Source organism: Falco biarmicus, chromosome 10, assembly GCF_023638135.1.
Source record: "Falco biarmicus isolate bFalBia1 chromosome 10, bFalBia1.pri, whole genome shotgun sequence".
Classification (NCBI taxonomy): domain Eukaryota; kingdom Metazoa; phylum Chordata; class Aves; order Falconiformes; family Falconidae; genus Falco; species Falco biarmicus.
This window is the reverse complement of record NC_079297.1, coordinates 26,340,631-26,362,400: the sequence shown is the minus strand read 5'-3', so window position 1 is coordinate 26,362,400 and position 21,770 is coordinate 26,340,631. Positions and strand designations below refer to the sequence as shown.

Below are 21,770 nucleotides of genomic sequence, written 5' to 3'. Positions count from 1 at the left end.
GTGTGCAACATGTTTATATTTTCCATGTAAACAGCATTCATTCACTATTATGAAAACTTCCAGTGTTAGCTAGACGGATCTGTTAGGAACGATAAAAGAACAGTCTATGCTGTGCAACTGTAGGCCAGTAAATTAATTTTTAAATACATCATTTAGCCTCAGCAGATGGCAACGTAACAGAACTTTTGCATTTTTTAGTATAAACTGAGTCTGCTATATACCAGGATGTTTTTATTGAAAGGAGCACAACTTTTTACCTGTTGGATCTCTTGCAAGGAGATGGACTAGACTGTCCCGAGGAGCTGGTACTCAGTGTGCTGTCCGGACTGCTGAGGGAGCACACGCGGTCGATGTTCAGGGTGTTCTGGCAAGCTTCACAGTCCAGGCTACCTTTACACCTACACACAAAAAGAAAATGAGCAAACACACCGTCTCTCATTCGTTCTTTCGTACACCACCAACTTAGGTGTAATTACAGAATAAAAAAGGGTCAAATATTAGAATAAGGCCCCTTGAATGTACATTAATACCCAATTCCCTGCTTCTTTTACATCTAAAACAGACTTTAAACCTTTTCAGTGTTCCTTCGGAAATTCTAGACTAAATAAGCATTTTTTAAAACCTACTAAATGAATAAATTTTTTACTAAGTCATTACTAAACCAAGTAGATGAAAGATTTTACTACAACAGTTCAGAACCTTGAAACTTCTGACAAAGTTTAAACTTAAAATACAAGTTCCTCCAGTTCAGAATCATTAGAAGTAAAAAAAAAAAAAAAAAAAAAAATAATTCGAACAAACATTAAACTTTTAAGTCCCCATTTAAAAAGATAGCCGCTGCTTTGATAGCTTTGTGAAAAAAAAAAAAAAATCCTTTGGGGGACCATACTCAGTATCTGCTTTTATATCCCAATGCATATCTTTTCATACCATTAGAGAAGTATTTTTTATCCATAGATATGTAATGTTATCTACTGGATGCTACTGCTAGAATGGTAACATTGATTATACAAAGCCAGAAGACTCATCTTCACAAACAAACAGGGTATGACAGTACAAAGACAAAAAGTAATATGTTGGACCTAAAAATATTCTGCTTTGGAAATGCCTAATGTATACAGGCTAATGAGGCAGACTTTTTAAAGTATTTTTCACTTTCAAATAATACACTGCTACAGAGTTAACTTCTTAGTGAAATTTGATAAGAAAGGCATTTGTCTTTTTTTGACTCAGATTCAACAAACACTTAGCTACGCTAAGACAGCTATGTTTAAGTAAAACCTTAATATAAGTAAACACCGATTCTTACTCTCTCAGGGAATGCGTTTGTCCTATGTCATCTTCATCTGTGTCACTGCTGATGGTGATCACGCTGACTGCTGGGCTAGGGGAACCGGCAATGAAGATTGCCTGGCGTTGTTTGGTTGAAAGAGATGAATCAGGGTCCAGCCTGACCGATGCTTCACAACAGTTACTTTCCTGTCCTTCTGAGTTAAGATTGTCCTGTGCTTCTATACAACTTATTCTCTTTACAGCCTTCAGGTTAAGTATCTTTGGAGATAGAAAGGTTGTATTTTGGATATTGGTATTCTGTAACACATTGCTCCTGTGAAGAAAACACACCGTTTGACATTTAGCGGCTCTCTACCAGCAGACCTGAAAACTACTATTTTCAACAAAACCAAAGCAAGCGATACAGGGTAAAACACCAATGTCCTAAATGAATACGAAGAAAAACATAAAAGAGTAAACACAGTCATAAACACTCGGCATAGATGATTTCAGACATTAATTAACAAAATCCAAAATACATAGTACCTAAGACTAAAATTTTCAACAACACTGAATACAATAGATTGAAAATCCCATTTTCTTATAAAGGAAAAAAGGAAACTAAAATCTCATTTGTGCAAAAAAAACCCAAGCAAACAAAACCTGGCCAGACTTCCTGCAAAGATCCTCCCCGAGAACAAAAGCTGGTAGCCTCCAGATTAAATCCTTGCTTAATACGCGACTGCTGACATCACCTTTCGCAACCCTGGCTTTCCCCTTTATCAAGCGTCCCACACCTTTGCAAATACTTTGTATGGCAGTGGGCCACAGTTTCTCTACCAAGCAGCTAAAGTATTTTTGGCTACCAGTGAAAGCAAGTCTATTCTTAAGACGATGGTAAGGCATACTGCAACCCTGTTATGTAGGATCTCTTTATTTTTAGTTGCCTAAACCCGATAGATCCTCATGCACGTAAACTTGGGAAAATCTCATTAGAGCAACCTCAATACACTCTTATACCTTCCCAAAGGCTATAAAGAGAACTTTGTTATCATGATGGGCACATACTAACCAACAGGAACTAAAACCTCTTAACTATTGTAAATATTTTTTCCATCTAGTATGTGTTACCAAAGTAACATTGAAAACTTAGGGCAGAGAGGATAAATTTTCCCAAAAGATTGTTTAAGAACAAGTGTTACTAACAAACATGCCACTTTTACAGGCTATTCCCCTGCCCACTGAACAGCAACTGCAGACACACTCTATTTGAATATTAGAAGTATTCTACCAACCTGTTCTGACACAGTTTGTTCCTCTTGGTAGCTGCAGGCTGAGGCCAGACAACATGTGCAATGCCCACGCTGATCGGCTGAGGGGCAGACAGGGTTATCTGATGTGTTAAAAGCGGGTGCGGTATCACTGAATTGTAATGGGTGCCCTGGGTAATCATCTTCCTGAGGAAAAGTAAAGGAAGTTTTATATTGCAAGTCAGCTGCATCAGCATCCATCGCTCTCGTTAAATCATCTTGTTAAACCATTCAGGTGCTGCACAAAAATCTGCCGACTTACCCCCAGTCTCCAAGCCTCTGTGGGCCAGCCACAGGATCAGAGGCCAGAGATGTTGCAGGAGCTGCCACCGGCGCTACTTGCTGCCACGCAGGAACCAATATTTGCTGCGTCTGATTCGACCACGTCTGTTGGGAAGCAGAGAAGATTTCGTGACACAGGGAACGGCTGAACTTAAATTAGCCGCTTGTAGCTCAGCGCAAAACGGAAGAGGCACTGCAACAGAACTCTACAGGGCAAAAATATTTACTAACTAATAATAAAACAAATAAGATTTTACTTTGAAAGTAAGCCAACCTGAGAAAGGATCCCTGCTCGAATCTGTAGTGGCTGAATTGCGTGGGCTTGGGTCACCAGTGGAACTGCATTATCCACCCTCAGGGAGAAACTGGTGGGTTTACTATGGTTTGTAGGAATTCCTAGCAGGGAGAAAAAAACATGCCCAAGCTTTAAGCAACACACCAGTCTTGCATACATTTTCTGCGTAAAATGAAAACAAAGGATAATTTTATAACGCTTTCCTATTTTTTCTTGATGTGTTTATGATCTAATTCCATAATTTAGACCTTCAAGCCAAATTTTAAAAACACCTAAAAGATTTTGTGCGCCATTACTTATCTACACAAATATTTGATGCTGTAATTTCCAGAAAGAACTGCCAATATCCGCTCTTTGGACACAGACTACTAGAAAGCAGAATGACTTTGGCAGAAAGTTCTGCAAAACTAAGCATTTACTTTTATCACAAGCTACATTAGAAGTATTTGAAAGGACGCAGAGAAAAGTCAACAGACCAGAGTTTCAAAGCTTCTCACAATCGACTCCTGCACATCTCGTGTGCTCTGGATTTCCAGCTAGCTAAAACCCGTTCCTCTTAGCTTTTATAGCTGGCAATGCCACATGTCTAATACCCCTATTTGTTACCATCTCCTTTGCAGGAAACAATGTAAAATTTTCTGTGTATGCCATCAAATATTTGTGGTAGAATCCATAATCCTATTCATCCCTTCATCAAAATAATGTAAACCACAGCACTGTTGGAATACTACAATATACAACGGCCTAATAGGAAAAAGATGCATCTTGTGCCCTGTACAGATTTCATTATTGCCACAGGAAACTAAGAGATGTATAGCAATGCTGCAATGTTTATTACCAATGATAATTTTTTACATAGTCATGTTCAACTAAAATAAGAAAGGAATTATTTTTTTCAACAGATATTGCAACAGAACAGCTATGCTAGACGAAAATACTGGCTAGACAAATACACTAATTTCATCTTCCAACTGCACTTTGCATCTTGTGCTTTAGTCAAAGGCTAAGCAATGGGTTTCAGAGGTAACTACTAAAGAACTACTAAAGTTTAAAAGCGTGTGTGAGTGTTTTTAAAATCTTTACAATAAAGGATGAAAGAGTATCTTCATCTGACGTAATTATCTCATGTGATAACACAATACTAAGTTATAACCATGCAGTCCAAAGCTTTTAATTCTGAAAAGCTATTGACTTTTTTTTTTTCCACACATCCATCTAGAGCAGCAACATCTTAACTCTGCCAGAAGTAGCGAGCGTTAGCACTTCAGATATTCAACAGAGCAGCCGAGCAGGGAACCTTGAAGCAGTGCCAGATACCATTAATATCCCTTTCCCTCTGTGCCAGCAACTCAACTTGTAACCTATGTGATGAAAACAATATATTCCCTTCATTCAAGCTGTAGTAGAATTTACATTTAGAAATTTATCAGCATACTAAGAATACAGTATACAGATCACAGATAAAAGTATTTGCCCGTACTGTTTCCTTTTCAATAATCACTTTCTTTATTCATCTGAGTATAATGAAAACAGTAGGGTTTTTAAAATATGGAGTATGTAATTGTGTAAAGTATATATATAAAATTAATAAGAAATTACCTAACCATTCTAAGTCTGCAGAAGGAAACCTGGGTGAAGCTATATATTTAGCTCATACAGCCTCTGACACTCTGCAGGGTGAACACCTGGAGCTTTCTTAAGTCTCTGGAACCCAAGATTGATGCAGCAGCCACAAATAACATTACCGATGAAGTCTGCGGTATTTGTCTTTATCTAAATAGATGAAGACTTCCTGGGCAAGTTTAGCTTACAAGTGTTTTGGGTTTTTTTCCAGAGTGACTCCAGTGGGACTTCTAGAACTTTAAAACGCAGAAGGAGAACCAAGTAGGAGTTTGAAATTCATTCTTTAAAAAACTTATTTCCTATAAACACCGTCATTTCAAGATCTGATCTTAACATGACACTGAACATTACCAAGACTGAAAAACTGCATCTTTGGTGGTGAAGGCTATAACCAAGCTAAGTTAATAAGCAAACAATATAAACTATTTTCCCCTCCTCATAAACGACTATTGCTAGGGTAAGAAAGGCTGTTTTTTCATCAGCTCCTCCCCGAGCAGCCCATTATAAACAGAAAAAGTTTTGCTTGATATGTTCCGAGATCTAAATGAAGTTTTAAAGACTTTTCCAAAAAATACTACTACCTACCTTTCATGATGCAAATGCATTTGTTTAGGGAAACAGGGGTCAGCTGTATTACCACGTACCCTTCTAGAGATGCATATGCTCATTTGGTTGTTATCTATACTGCAGAAATACTCCTGTGCTAGCATCTCCACCTCACAGCCTTCCAAATGTTTCCGAGAACTGAACCCTCAGCCAGTTATTTCTTTCGAGAAATACAAAATTGTATGCTTAAATCAATCTCATCCTTTATAATACACGAGAGTTCAGCCAAGCTGCCCTTTCCTCCTCGCAGCATGATGCAATAAAAACTCTCAAAGATTTAGTTATGTGCTTTTCAGCCATCGGAAAGCTGCGGCAGTTCTGTCCAGCTGTCCTGTTTCATCATAACCACAGGACAGTAAATGTGACACTGTGTACACAGGGCAGCTACATCCTTAAAAGAAGCCCCAAATTTCCAGATGTTTACTTAACTATTTGTTTGGAAGTTAACGAAAAAAAATCAACTTTATTATCCAGGCAGATTTATCAAAAGAACTGTTGTATTTTCTTATCCTTTTTCCTAGGATACCCTTGGGATGTAGTTGGGGCAAAAAACGGTGAGGGAGAACAAACCAAAAAAAACCCCAAACCCGAAAAAAACAACCAAAACTACAAAAAAGAACAATCAATCAAACCCTTACATATGACCATCAAAAAAGAAAAAAGAATGTAACACCAAAAAAGGCTGATACTCCCTTCAGCTTTGTTTCCTCTCAAACTTTATTTTGGAATACTCTTTTGCTTCAGCTTTCACATAGTGTCCCTCTCTTTTATTCAATATGTGTATCTGTGTATATATATCCGTATACGCAGATGGACTCTATTGCTTAAATGATTTTCTGCTGATGCTGATTTGCTATTTCTTTCAAATAGGAGCAATGTATCTGGATCTGACTAACATGCTGATTTTTTAATGACACAATTAAGCTCTTTTAAATATATAGCTCACATGGATATAATGAGGAAAATTAAATACTGCTATCAGGCAGACAGTAACGTTCCTATTTTAGGAACTGTAACAATTACAGTTAAACGTACCTTGAATAGTTGGAGGACATATAATCAATGCCTGTTGGAAAACATCACCACAACCAAACTGAGCACTTCCTGCCTGCAGCGGTATCCCTTGGTGCAAAACTGAATGGGCAGATGCAGTTAATGCCTATGGGAACAGATTTAATCCAGACAACGTTAGAACTGTGAATCTGGACCTCTCACACACTTCTCCCTCCAGCTTAAATAACGAACAACGGCAAGAATTTAGGAAAATTACAATTTCAAATGCATTTCAGAGGAAGCGGTCCCGTTTGGCCACTGGAGGGCACTGGGATACAGCAAGGCTTGCTGCGGCAGTCCCGGTTTGGAACTTAATTTTGAAACTTGCTGAATTCTAAACGGTTTGTTTCAGAAAACACTGGGGGGAAAATGACAGTAAAAGGCAGAAGATTTTGTCACTTAGTGGATGCACTTTTCTTCAGTTATGAAATTAATTAGAGAAACTGCATTAACTGAATTTATAATTTTAAAAAGAAAAAAAAAAAAATTTACCTGACTTCTTACTGGACCAATTTTGGTAAAGCTCGCGGTCAGGTTAGCTGCATTGCCTGAGGCAACTGGTCTCATAAGTGATGTTTTATTGCGATTACTTAAGTCATACAAATTTGATCTGCATTTGCAAATATCCATGATATGAAAACAGGACTTCACTCTATCAAAACCAGAAAATAAATTGCTTTAATTAGAATTTCATGTTGTTCAATGAATAAAACAATTCCCCAGAATAAGATAAAAAAGCCCAAAGCCCACATCTCCTGGTTTCACAGGATGGCATCATACACAGAAGTAGAAAAACTCCTACTATTAATATTTTCACATCAAGCCTTTGTAACGCACATTTTAAAATACAAAAAAAAAAAAAAAAATCCTGTTTCCTGCTCCTTGCAACTAACATCATTTTCTAACAACTGCATACAAGCAGGAGGGATAGTAAACTAAATGGATGGAAAGCTCTTTCTTTCAGTGAAATGTTTGCCCCTTAGGAAATCCACAGTGAAATACACAAGTCCAGAACTGCAAGAAAACATTCAATATATTCCACATTAACCAATGCACAAAAGATGTCCCAGATGTTCAACTCAAGAGGGAATGCCTACCCTAGCTGTCGGTGACCGACAGAAACTAAGGCTCTTCATACTTCCAAAAATCAAGCCCAAATTTCTGCACTGCTGGAATTTTAACAGCCAAGTATAAAAACAATAACTCAGAAATCTCTTGCTCTAGACATTACTTTTCAGAAAAACACACAGATGTTCAGTTTCCTTGACCAAACAGATGTATCTAATATTGCAAGCACTTGAAAGAACTAAGATGTTACAAAAATGCCAAAAGATCCTTCTGTCTGATAGCAGAAGAAACAACACTATTATACACACGAATCACTACAACAGAGATTTAAAAAAAATAACTATGTTTTTGTGTGTTACATACTGGTTGCTATGAGGAAAATCAAGGAGGTGCTTCATGGTAACGAAAGAATGGTTCAGGGTCTCAGCTGGAGTGATTCGTAAATCAGCATCGATGAGCAACATTTTCTTCAACAGACTGACAAATTCCCTCCTATCTGCCTTCTCTGCCAACAGGTCACTTCCCTCCAAATCCATCACCATGTTCACCTGGCATTGAACAGAACAGTCAGGCAGTAGACACGCATATTAGTTTAACTCTTTCCAATACTGCTTTCTGCTATAAAATAGTAATATTCAATGATTTTATCATGTGAGGCATGATGAATTTGCTAGCTTATCCCAGTACGGTTGGCCTGGAATCGGTGACTTTTTTCTGCACACACACTACTCCCCCCTTGCACCCTCCCCAGCTAAAATCCCCTGAAAGCTTTATTCCAGTTTGGGACTTGGAATTTAAGTAGTAAAATTTGGGATAAAGATCTTTATATGGACTAATTTAAACTACAGAAGTTATCTTCAAAACACAATTTCAAACAGGTATTAATGCCAATCTTGCAAAAAGATTTGATTCTTTTTTTAGGATATGGAAGAGAATGAAAAATTTCGTTTTGTTATTGACTAGGGAGTTATAAAGAAAAGTGAGGAAACAGTCGTGTTTAAAAAAAAAGGAAAAAAAAAAAGAATTATACTGAGAATTATATTGTTAAGACAGCAGAATTATACTGGAAATTGTATAGTTAAGATAGCAGGATCCACGTGTTCTTTTTTTACCCAGAATGGCAGATAAGGTAAAAGAGAAAGTATGCATTATACAGAAAATTAAAGGGTTCTCCCACCACATGGACAAATACGTAACTTGTCATGCACAAGCAATGACAAAGGAAGATCTTTAGAGGAAGCACAAAGGGCTGACGCAGCTAGACATTTTCCTCAGAGCAACATATACAGAGAAGAATGGATATGACTGACACATGATAAATAATATTCTAAAAGATGTTTATTTCAAAACTACTGAAATCACCAGTCATTCCCACACGTTCCTTTTGCAAATGAAGAGTGCTTTAATACTCACGTGCGCTATATCATCCAAACTGTTGAAAATATACTTCCTGGCCTCTTTAGACTTCATACCTGTCTCTGCCTCGTGCTCTTCCAATGTCTCAAAAAAAAGAAAAGGAAAGCTGAGTTTAGAAGTTGACAATAAAGATCACTCAGAACTACAAAGTAACCTTACATATTTATTGGCCTAAAAACCCTGTTTTAAAAAAGAATATTAAAAATTGCAATTGTATATTTGTATGCTGCTTTGCAGACTACTTCCATTTTCTAAACCAAAATACAAAACCTACTAAATCTCACGTCTGACTGAGCACAGTACTGGATTACAAGCCTAGCAAAGAGTTGTTTAATGAAACTCTCTCACATGCTTATATGTTTATGTATCACAGGTTTTCTATTACTTGTATTTCACTCATTTCCTCAAACTCAGACATTTAACTCCAAACAGCAGCAACACTGCTGTAAAAAAAGGAAACAAAATGCAGGCTGTCTCTGTTGGATTTCTCTTTGCTTTCACTTTTGTTATTTTCATACTTTTATTCCTCCACGTACACAACAGCTGGCATATTTTAAATATTGCAATACAAAATACACAATTAAATCCTAGAGAATGAATGTGATCACCCATCAGTGACTTATGAGCTGGAATACCACCTCCTGTTACAATTTTCCATCTTCAACACAGACAGCACCAGTAGGCTGGTGTGGCATGAGGCAAAGCAGGACTACAGGGGAAAAAACACTTTTAAAGATACAGATTACAGAAAAGTTTCCAAAATTAACTTTGAGAAAAATTGTAATGACAAAAGGTCCATACCAAAACTCCTTTCTTCCCCCAAAACAGCAGTCTGATGCCAGAGAATGAACCTCTGCATGGTAACAGCTTCTGAAAACGGGGAGGGCTGTTTGCATCGAGAACTCGTTCATGTTCTCCGATACAGAGAAGCCAGATGTAAACTGTCACCTAATGATCAACTGCCCGAAAACCCAGAATACTGGAATAATCAGGACGGTGTAATTGGAGAATCCTTACATAACCCAACCCCGCAGCCCTACAGCAGGGCAGCACTGGCCCCGGCTGCTCAGCACCACGCGCGCCGGGGATTTACCAAGTAACTGGGGAGGGTTACGCAAGTTGTGCTTTGAGCTCCTCAGCTGTTCGTTCCTGCACAAGTTTTATGCCAACTGTAGTTGCTTCCCAACTCCCCGAGTCTGCCGTAAATTTGGTGAAGATGCACCAGGAAGACAATTTAAAGAAAAATCAAAAAAAATATATTTGCATAGGAAGTTTAAGCTCTGCCTATGGTTACCATACAATAACGTTGCTTAGAGGGAAGCAAGGTGTTGCAGCCCATAAAACTACTTTTTTTTTAAAAAAAAAAAAAAAATTGCCTGCTTTCGTTGTATTGCAGCTTTCAGCCAAAGTCTGTTTTAGCAGAAGATCTGAATGAACAAAACAAGCTGTATACAGTCACGTTCTATCTTAATCTCCTTTCCCTCCTAGGAACTCCTGAAGCCAGTTTTGATAGAGCAGTTTGGGTCTCAGAGTCAAATTCTCTAAAGTGAAGTGAAAAGTAGTAACTGAGCAAGGAAACAAACAAAAAAAAAAACATTAAAAAAAAACCAACCACCACACCTCATTTAGTACCTCTGGAGATAGGAAACTTCTTTTCTGCAACTCGCAGCCAGCACTGGCCACCGTGCAGCCCAGCAGCTGCGCCAGCCGGCGGGGGGAAGGCGGGCATGAGCTTGGAGCACTGCTTTTGGGGAACGGGACAATTGGAAGGGATACAGAGCAGGGACTGATAAAAAACACTGGAGATGCAGAAAGGAAGCAATGGTATTGTAGTGAATCTTGGCCCCTGGTTTCTCTGCTCGCAAAATAATACGTTTTCTACTACATTATACTGTTTACCTTTAATCTCCAGCTAGAATACGGTGCATCCGTTTCTCTACAGAAAAACCTTGCAGTTTTCGTTCCCATGCTTAACAACTGCTCTCCTGGCAAACCTTGAGTCTGTGAAATGTAACGAATCTGAGGAAGAAAAAAAAAAATAAACAAAAAACATGGGAAATAATTTACCTCCAATTTTCAAAATGTGATCCACAGTTAAAAGCCTGTGATTTCATTTTTAGAATGGCAAAACGAACAACCCTCAGAGCACCGTAGTTCAACAACTACATCTTACATAGGGAAGAAACCCAACACTGAGTGCTTGATACTGTTCTCTCTGTCTCTCAGAGAAAGCCATACATAAACCTCTGAAGTGACCTATATAAGCAAAGTTTTAAAGTTTGGTCACAGAAACGAAGAGCTGGGGAGAATGGCTGTCATCACCTCCTCAACCCACTCAAATCCCAAATGTAATATTGTCGTTCTAAAACAGGAAAATTAGTAGGAGTGCTTTGCTCACGTACAGAAGTTTGATGGGGTTTTTTTGCATATTCTCATTAAGCAACTAGATAAAAATCCTTCCCACTTGCTGCTTCCAGTGTATCAGTTTTTTACACGTCTGACACACCTGCATTTCAAGGAGATGTTCCACTTGGAAATGGAGTGTATGTACAACTTCTAGGCATCCAGCAAAGGACACTGTCCTCACCTGAGAAATACTGCTCCTGAACGCAATGGGCACAGACTAGCTTTATGCCTGAAATGGTCAGATGCTCTTTTCCACTGAAATGATTGACATGCATCTATTTTAGAAGATGACTTACTATGCATTCTGCGTTACCTTTCTTATAGTTGATGATCAAAGTACTACCTGAAATAGTTAAGATTCAAGGCTTTGAAAGAAACCTGTTGAAAAACACATCATAACACGTTAACTACTGTGCATGTCATGTTAACTCATTGTACAAGGGGGGAGTTACCCCACAAGTAATACTGCTTTAAAAATTAAAAAAACACCTTCAAGAAAGACAAGTGGGAATAGTAATTGGCAATAACTGAAAACTGAGCTTGTTGCAGGTCAGGATGGAGGGAGTACAGATTCTAGCAGCCTGGGCTGAAGGGCATGGGGCAGGGTCCCACACCACACGCTTCCACAGAGGGGCTGCTGGTGTGGAGCAGCCCCTGGAAAAGGTGGAGCAGCCAGGGAATGAGAGAATGGAAGAAAAAAAACAAGAAGTATCAAGAGAAGACAGCAGTGAAATACAATGAACCAGGAACTGGGAGATGAGAAGATTAATTCTATGGAAGGTAGCTTGAAAGCTTGGAGTACCTAAGGAGAAAAACTGATGGGCTGCAGAGAGGAAAGGTACCTGTGAGGCTTCTGCTGAAAAATAAGTGACAGACCAAAGTGGGGAAGAACTAAATGCAATGCTGCCAACTTTTGGTATCCTCCATAATTTCCTACATCAGGGAGTAAAAAGAATCCCACTCTGACCAGAAATGTTTCTGGATCATTTAGCTGTTTTCTAAGCATACTATAAAGGTCTTAGAATATGGGGGAAAATACAAAGCATTAATTGAAAAATTTAGCAGTTAAGCACCTGTGCCTGTTTTTAACGAGTATTAAAGCTCAGAAGACACAGCTCTTTTTCACTAAGAAGTACAGCTGTTACTGGTTATAATCACAAATGAATATAATAACCAAGAGCTTCCTTCCAAGGGTTAGCGTGTTGGTTGCCACGTACCAGAAGGACAGAGGGAAATGCAGCACAAAGCCCGTGCCTGTTCATTCACTTGGTGACACATACATAGCAGGAGGAAAGGAATTTCCTTGGGAGCCATCTCCTACAACTGCTGTACTCATGTGCACCGAGGAAAATCCTGAATCAAATTTCTCTGAAGTTTTCCAGACCTGCTCGAGCACAATGACAAGCCTGATTGAAGGTAATTCCTGCTGGTGCAGAGGAGGTGACAACTCCTCTTCCACCACGAGGATCAGACAAGTTGCTAGACGAGTTATTAACCGATGCTTCCAGCAAACTTGAATATGTCTGTCTTTAACTAGATGTCTTTTAAACTCAGTATTAACTTGTAAAGCAAGCAGAAAGTCTCATAGGCATCATGATCATCCCCTAATCCACGCAGTCCTTTGCATGAAGCACAGCACCTTGGAAGGTGGTCGTCGTTGGTGACACTGCTGTTTACTTGCACCGTCCGGCAGTATCTGGAGGTTGAGCCATGATGGCCCTGGCTCTACAACAGCAAGAGTCAAGTGACAGGAATGTGTTGTCCTAAGGACTTGGCTCTCTGAACTGAGCAGAGCCGAGCCAACAAGCTCCATGAAGGCAGGCACTCTGTGCACCGTACTGAACCGCCTTCAGCTGCCTGGGTTTCCTATACGGTAAGATGGCTGCAGGGCAGCGGGGGAAAGAAGGTCTTTTCTTTTCAAATGAGACTCTGTATTATTCTGGGAAAAAAAATAATAAAATCCTCGTAATCATGAGAATGAGCTTTACGCTGCTACCGCTCTCTGTACAGAAGTCAGAGGCTCACAGCTATGCAAGCCCGTTGGCACACATTAATTAACAGTCTGGGCTGCTGCCATCATGACAAATCACAAGTTAATTTGAGGAAAGAATCAGGACACAGGCAGCACTTTGCACCATTCAAGCCCCTACTTCATCCTAAGTGACTGAAGATGTGGTCCAAAGCCACATTCCACATCCCGAAAGAAGCAGCATCTGCCCGCATGTCTGATCGTGATCAGAAGACCATGAATTGGGCTTACAGGTCCCCCCTCACCCACAGCAGCACCCCCTGTAACAGCTATTTACAGCAGAAAGAGGTTCAAAAGTGGAAGCAATCTTGGAAATTACATATTTTGCACCACCACCCCCCCCTCGCCTTTTTTTTTTTTTTTTTTTTGAAAGTCCACATCTTCTGCAGTTTCTGTCAAAGGGGTAAATAAATTTGACAAGTTCTTGGAAATTTTTGAGACAATAGTACAGATTTTTTCCAAAAAACAAATGCCTTCATTTTCTCCTTTGCAAGCATAGTGAATTACATGGTTGTTAGTTGTTTCCTCTTTCATTCCCCATTTTAACAGCAACACCCTGCACAAAGGTCTTCTAGATGCATCAAAGCATCAATGGATGTTCCACTCAGCTCACTTCCTACCCATGAAACACTGAATTTCGTGTAAATGAAGTAAACAAATATGAAATGTTACCAAAATCAACACAAAATCAATATAACCCCCGACAGTGGTTTTAAACAAATGAATTTTTAGAGAAGTAGGTCTGATCTATTGAGCACGGGGAGCCAAAAGCCCATTCCATGAAGCTCAGGATTTGAATAACCTAAACAATGTGCTGGAGGAACTGCACCTAAACTGAATGTTGCATCAAAGATGTAGAAGTTAGTAAGAAGCCAGTGCTGTCACATGTGGGATTTTCCAGGAGATTTCTTCACTTACGAATTTCAAAACCAGACAGGGATAGTTAGAATGCTGGTTACATGTCTTTCAAATTTCCACATTATACTAGAAAATTAAAGATTTCTCTAAGTGTTTTAAATAGAGAGTATTCTACATCTTTCATTAGAAACAACTTTTTAAGTCAGCTCACTAATGCCAACGGTGTCAGTAGCTGAAAACTCAAGCTTCAATAGCTTCAAGCTTTACCACTGCAGATATATATATATATATATATATTACTGCAACAGTTGATTCTTGCTCCTTGTGAAGTATAGGCTTTCGAATCTTTGAGCAATGTTGGATTTCCAAGAAACATCAAGAATTATTCAGAAGACAACTAATCCTGACATCTGAATGAACATTCCGGAGTCAACCCCATTCGTGGCAAGAGAAAGAGAGATTATAATGCAATGATGGTGGCCACAAACTTTGGTTTTCATCATAAAAAGCAGTTTCAATGCTAACACTTATTTTGCAAGGTGGAGGTGGGGAGGACAAATTGAAATTTAATTCAGAAAAGCAGTACAATGTACAGTTTGGTCTAGAAACAGGATTTGTGTTTCCAGGACAATCACTAAGCCAAAATTAAAAGCATTGAACAGACTTGAAGAACTACTGCTTAATTGGGGATATGATTAACATTTGAAATCCTGGATTTAATGATCTGAAATTCTTAAAGTTGCAGAAAGCATGTATATGCTCGTGAAATTGATTCTACTACCTGGTCATATTCCAGTGCTCCTGGGTACAGTGGCCATCCAAGAAACAGCTCTGCAATCACACACCCTAACGACCACATGTCTATGGCTTCACAAAACGGCAATCCCAGTATGATCTCTGGTGCTCTGCAAATTAAACACGGGTTACTGAATTTTTTTTCCTTGGGGGAAAAAAAGGTAATTCAACAAACCAACATGACAAAAAATAAATAAAAAACCAAACCCAAAACAGAACAAAAAAAAAAAATTCTGTTATTTGAAAACACAGGTTAATTATTTCTATAAAATCAGAGCATAAGAAATTGCTTTTTTCTTTATCTAGATAATCCACGGTAAAAATTTGCAGCTCCGAGATGTTTTCTTCCTACAAGTATCAGTTTGCTATGGTCATGAAAATAATTGATATGCCTGAAAAACAGAACGTCACTGGTTCAACACTTTTGCCTTTCCTCCAGTATGTCCCAAACGATTCACCCACTCAATGTCACATGACTGTAACTACATTCTGAATACAACAGTAATTTATCTCAAAAACAAACAAAAAGTTTTACCTGAAAATCCGCTTGCACACTGCCGAACTGGACAGTACACTTAATTAAATTGATACTTTAAATAGCATAACTGCAAATCTCTTAACACACTCGAATCAGTTCAATGTGATAAGTTTTTAAATCGCATAAATGAAAACATTGCATTTGCTAAAGAGACCAGGTCTTACTTTTCACCTACAACGTGAATTATTTAACCGATAGCATTTGAGTTTATTTCTGTACTCAAGAACCAGAAAAATTGGTATTGACACAGCTGCTAAAGGGGCTTTAACATTGCTGTTTGCACGGAGCAAACCCCAAGTATTTCACAGATAGCCATTTTAATTGCGTTTGTCCTTTTTAAACCTTCCCTCCCAGTTCATTCAAACTATTAACAAAATGAAAAAGAATTAAAATATATCTGCATGCTAATATAGAAAGACGCCTGGAAATATATTATTTAAAGCACTACACTATAAAGTTATTTACTTTTAAAACAGATGGTCTATTGTTAGCTTAACATGTCACAGAACCGTAGGAAGGTGGTTAAAACTAAGCAGGTAATTCCTGTTGCAGCTGGGCAGAGCAGCAGCATTCAACTGACCAGGTAACACACTCACTCTCTCTCACCTGTGTAAAAGCTTAAAAATCTTACACTTCAGCACATGCTGCGTCTGTCATATTGACCTTCCACATACAAAACAGTCTCTGACCATTGTAAATTCCTACGCATCTCATTTCCCTTCTCCTCTGACGTACACCTTTATCAAAACATTCTTTACTTGGCTGACACGTACTGGATTTGGGCACAAATTCCTACTTCCATGCTACCTTGGGACAGAGAAGCTATTTTGTGGCTATTAGGCAGACCAAGAGCTGAAGCATCTCCATCCCTTTCCACAAGGAGCAGCTGGCAGAAACTGTATGTGGATACTCCAAGCTCCAAGGATGCACGTTCTCCTCCGGGGAAGGACTCCTAACGCTCTGCCCCATCCCTGACCAGGGAAGCCACTCTGGCTTCTGCTACAGGGAAAATCCGAGACTTTCCACAGATAAGAAAGTCTACAGGATATTCTCTTAAATATTTATGTACTTTCCATTCATGCCAGCACTTCAGTTCTTCCCATCCTTGTCACAAACCGTTTCGGATGCGATTATATGAAGGATAAATCTTGCCCCACCGGCAGTGAAACTGGAGAGGCTCAGTTTTCCACTGCCTTCAAAGATTTGGTTACAATAAACTTCTGGGGATCAAACGTAAGTATTTTTGTCATGTGGGATCATGACACTGCAGTAAGTATTAGCTAGTTTCGTTATCCCAGCCATAAATTTAATATCGCTAGATGCCACAAGACTCGAAATAGCAGTAAGAACCGTCTGCCTTCAGCCGCTGGCTGGGTGCCAGCCTGCGTATGGTTGTTACAGATCTCTGTTAAAATACACTTCCTTTTGTAGTATTACCTTACGGCCCTGAATAGTTAATGAACATACACACAGCCTATGGATATAGGGGCTTTAACAAATGCTTCTGCTAAAATAAGCTCTTTAAAACCTCTTACATTTACTCAACAGTTAGTATGAGCTCCGTATAAAAATAGCTGCAGTCGGTCAGTCTGTTGCTCGCCTCTTCCGAGGGACACGATTGCAAATAAAAGAAAGATAAGATGACCAAAAGACGAGAATATTTACTGCATTTCAAAAGGCAGCAGTCTTGGTTTTTCACGGGTACCAAGCAGTTCTGCAATAACAATAAAAGCAATACCAATTCTAAGGTAAAGGAACATATTGAAGGAGAGGCAAGACCAGTGCTCGCCACTTCCCAGCACCTGACCTACCGTGCAGAAAAGAAGAGGAAATAAATGTGCTCCCCAGCAGAGCTACCCACAGCACGCTACAGTGAGGTGAACAAAACCCATGTTCACGCTAACTTGAAGTAAGGAAGATGAACGGCTGCTCCACAGAAACACCAAGTTTGCTGGTTTTCAGGTTCAACATCTCCTACCATGGCCTCATGCAGGTTCTTAAAAATGGAGCAACTCTCCCACAGAAAACTTACAGGAGAAATTGTACTGGCTTTGATTATGTTTACATTGGTCTCAACCAGCTCAAACATTTCTGATAAAAGAAAACAGCTCGTTTATGTCTCAAAAGCACCTTTTCCTCTCTCTTCTTGTAAACTTCCAATTAAAATCTATTTGGACAATGGAGGAGGAAAGGGTTAAAGAGGATGGAGTCATTTGTCAATTTTTATTCTTTTAAGATAACCAATAGCTCTTTTTTCATACAAGAAATATTTTTAAATGCAGCCTGAAAGGAAAGCATTCCCTTTCCTAACAGACATCAAGTGGTAGAAACTCCAGATGTCCCAGTCACTTCAACATCAGATTACTCAAAAAAAAAAGTGTCACTTAGTACTTCCCTCTCAAACCACCACACACACACACACACACACTAACACTTGGTATCTACTGCAGATTACAAGATGTTCAGTACACCAGAAGCTACCATAGTCCCCAACTTAGTAAATAGCATCTGTTATCCCATACCAAGATATCAGAAAGGAGAACCCCAGAATATTCAAAACTTCTTAGGAATACCAAGTCTTAATTAAATGTACTTATATGAAATTAAAAGCAAGATTCCTATCAATGTTAATTAAATATTAATTAAAAAAATTAACAGCAAAGTTCATTTAAAATGCCATATATAGGATTCACTTGATTGGGCAACAATTCCTAGACTAATACACCTGAAATCCTCCTTTCTCGCTTGGTAAGAGCACAGCTCAACACTTGAAGTAGCATTTTAAATTGGAAATATCTTTAAAGATGAAAGATGCAAATGAGTATTTGCTTCAGCTGCTTGTTTGGATAGTCACATTTCTATTTATTACATCACAGATCATGAACATACATATTATTCTATGGGGTTTTGTAAGCTTAGGAAGAAAGAAACCACGCAATTTGTTCCGTTAACTTGCTTAAAAACCAGTATATTTCATAAAATAATTTAGCTCCAGCAGGTTAGCCGGCTTAGAACGAAGCAACAAAATTTGTGGAAAAGTCATATAATGCCTTGACAGAGGATTAAAAAAAACCAAAAAACAAACCAAAAACCCAACCACCAAACCAAAAAAAAAAAAAAACACCACCCAAGCAAAACTAAATAATAATCAAAGATTCAGCTCAGTAACAGAAAAATTCTTCCAACCTTTACACTGGGGGGGAAAAAGAGCAAGAATTAACCATATTGTAAAAATAAGCCACGACAAAACCCATAAGAAGTCAAGCCATTTCAAATGCTCCTTACCTAGAAGTCTTTGGTTAGAAATTCAATTTAGAACATAAGTTAAATAAAAAAGCTAAACCCCAACAGTTAACGTACATAACTGAAGAACAGCATCAACCAATAAAACCAGCAGCTTTCCAGAACTCTAATTATATGGAAAGCTCTGTTTAACACTCAAATAATTTCTCCAGTAAGATCCCACTGAAGGTCACAGGATATACACACAGCACACATATGCCCTCACCTATCAAGGAAACAAGACTAAAGGCTGAGCAATTTTTATTTCTGTTTCTCTCCTGGCAGTATGAGAGGGTCAACGTACCCATTGTCTATCACATGCCGTTGTTTTATTTATTGACCACCAGGCTGCCACTCTCCAGATGAGTGAAGAGTATAGGAAGAGTCTTCCTCCCCTCACATCTCCCACTTCTTTCAACACACCTATGTGATTTCTCTCCTAGACCAAAACCTTCAGCTAGCACCCGTACCAACTTCCACACTAGAAGCTGAAGGTAACAGTGCTGTGTGAGGAACACTGAGCTACTTCCTCTCCCCAGGCGCTACTGCCTATCCAAAGATGCTTGACATTGGGAATGCTGGTATAGCCTTGGCGACCTTACCTCATCAATTACGGGTTTTGCAGTAAAATACTTTCCAAACAGGCACATAAGCCTTATTGAGCCATTTCAACTTCGCAGTTTCAAACATACTGAATAAGAATTTTAATACTGGCTCTCCATAAATTTTGCCTTCTCTATATTCATATATAGAGAATTTACGTTCCGAAATGGAGACAAAGTTTCTAATATGAGCATGCAACAAAACCTACACTCTTCTCATAGAAGCCAAACATTACTATGCTCATTGCAACAATGCCTAATAATTATCTGCTCTGGATACAACACACTGTCATTGTTATAACAAATACTAATGCAAAGACGTCATCGAAAGCATAGAATGTTTATCTTGTTTTATTAATGACCTGGTCAAAGTCATCCTACGGATCAAGAGAACTCATGTAAACAAAACCAATTTGCAAGAGTCAGTCAAAAGACAGATTAGAATAACATTTCCCCCCCCACACACTACCACTACTAGAATAATGCAAGCATATACTTTATGAAAGAAATAACTAGATATGGGTTGTGAAATGTGTAATTATTCTTCTGAAGAAATGAGGTCTAAGAGAGGGATCAGATGCAGTGAATAAGTTAATGAGAGATGGTAATGGGCATTTTAATGAGTATGCTCATGTACAATTCACTACCTTCAACTACCATTCTTTATCATGAGTGTGGAGGAATGCAGACCTTTAAGAGATCTGCAAGAACACAGGAGAAACTCTAGTATAGAGGGATCCAAACCAAGGTGGCAACACAAGAAAAAAACCCCACAGGCAAGTACACTTCAATGATCTGAAGGATGCAATGGGAATGAACCACGTAGTGACAAAATCTGCAGATGACGAAGGATATAAAGAACAATTGGCTCTCTAGTGCATTTGTGATGGACTTCAGAAGGAATTTCAGATATGCAATTAGATCAACACAATGACAGGCAGTAGAGCGTACATGGAGTATAGTAAGCCATAGCAAAAATTAATGTACATTATTCATTCATTCATTACCCATAAGAATTAATGTTATAAATTACCAACTTTCCAACGAAAAAAAACCAGACAACTTTAAAGCTTACTCAAGAAAAATTTCTTATAATTGAGAGAAAAAAATATCAGTATTTATTTTTAAAGGACAAATATATCAAAAATTATTATGCCTTATATAAAACTAGTGATATTCCCTCACCTTGAATAGTGTGTGCTCACTTTTGAATTCTGTGTTCAGTTTTGGTCACCCCCATCTGAAAAAGGATACATCAAATAGAAAAGACGCAGAGAAGGACAATATAAATTAAAGACTTGAAGAGACTTGGGTACAAGAAGAAACCCTGGTTAGAACTATAAAGCTTTAGGAAAGAACGAATGATCAGTAACATTATGCAAATTATATATAAAATAAGGGAAGAAACGCAGCCAGGTGTTTCTAATGCCCTGCCTCACTATAGAAGACCAAGGAATCAACCCCCACCCACCCCCCTTTAATCTCAGATGTAAATATAAAAGTGGGGTTTTTTGAAGCCACAGTACAATTAGCCTTTGAATTATGGGCCACTGTTGAGATTAAAAAAAAAAAGTAATTAAGAGTATTTAAGAATGGATCAAGAAAAAACACCCACAATGGCTCTAGATTAAACAGTAAGGTTCATATCAATGTACAATAAAACACAACTGTCAATTGCATAGAGCTGGAAGAAACTTGCATCAGAAGACACTGAAATGCAACTTTCTGCTATGGTAAATCTTCTCCAGTGGGAAAATACCAGAATACACAGGTCACCGATCTGATAACGTATCTGTATCTCCTTTCCTACATACTAAAATCACTACGGTTCCACAAAAGTAAGAGCTATTCAAGCAAATTTCTTGATCCAAACTGGAGAAAAAAAAAAAAAAAGAAAAAAAAAAGCCTCCACAATCTTCTTCATGGTCAGAATAATTTTTATTTGTAATGCCATTTTATTAGAATAAGAACATCAACAAAATTCATAGGAGTCTTAAAAAAAAAAGTCATGTTAAAGGTGAGATCTCGAGCGATTTACTTTTTTTTCAGAACATTTGCAGAGTTGAATTGTCTCTTGCTTTTAAGCCCATCGACATGTTCGAACACAGATTGGTAGTGTCATGTGTTAAGGCACATTTGGCCTTGGAAACACAAGTACGGTACACACTATGCCAGCCAACGAGCTTCCCTCCCTGTCCTTTGAAAGGATTGTTGCTGTAAATCTATAACGCAAAACTGCATTACAGATTTACATTCACAATCCTCACTTTTCTTGTAGTTTTCCAGTGTTCTTTTAACTCTGCTGTAATTAGGCATTAGTACATAACAGTTAAGC

General features: G+C 38.5%; 1 protein-coding gene across 4 annotated transcripts in view; it reads right to left on the bottom strand.

Annotated features, from left to right (window-relative positions):
• The window catches only part of HIPK3 (homeodomain interacting protein kinase 3), a 113,677-nt gene that overhangs the window by 9,906 nt on the left and 82,001 nt on the right, over window positions 1-21,770 (bottom strand). For all 4 annotated transcript variants that reach the window (XM_056353327.1, XM_056353324.1, XM_056353326.1 and 1 more), the window contains exons 3-13: window positions 15,000-15,123; window positions 10,825-10,944; window positions 8,923-9,009; window positions 7,873-8,057; window positions 6,934-7,093; window positions 6,424-6,547; window positions 3,139-3,260; window positions 2,845-2,969; window positions 2,568-2,729; window positions 1,310-1,606; window positions 258-398 (exon numbers count right to left, since the gene is read on the bottom strand). In XM_056353327.1, coding sequence (XP_056209302.1) covers window positions 258-398; window positions 1,310-1,606; window positions 2,568-2,729; window positions 2,845-2,969; window positions 3,139-3,260; window positions 6,424-6,547; window positions 6,934-7,093; window positions 7,873-8,057; window positions 8,923-9,009; window positions 10,825-10,944; window positions 15,000-15,123 — 1,647 coding nt within the window. The remainder of the gene's footprint in view (window positions 1-257; window positions 399-1,309; window positions 1,607-2,567; window positions 2,730-2,844; window positions 2,970-3,138; window positions 3,261-6,423; window positions 6,548-6,933; window positions 7,094-7,872; window positions 8,058-8,922; window positions 9,010-10,824; window positions 10,945-14,999; window positions 15,124-21,770) is intronic.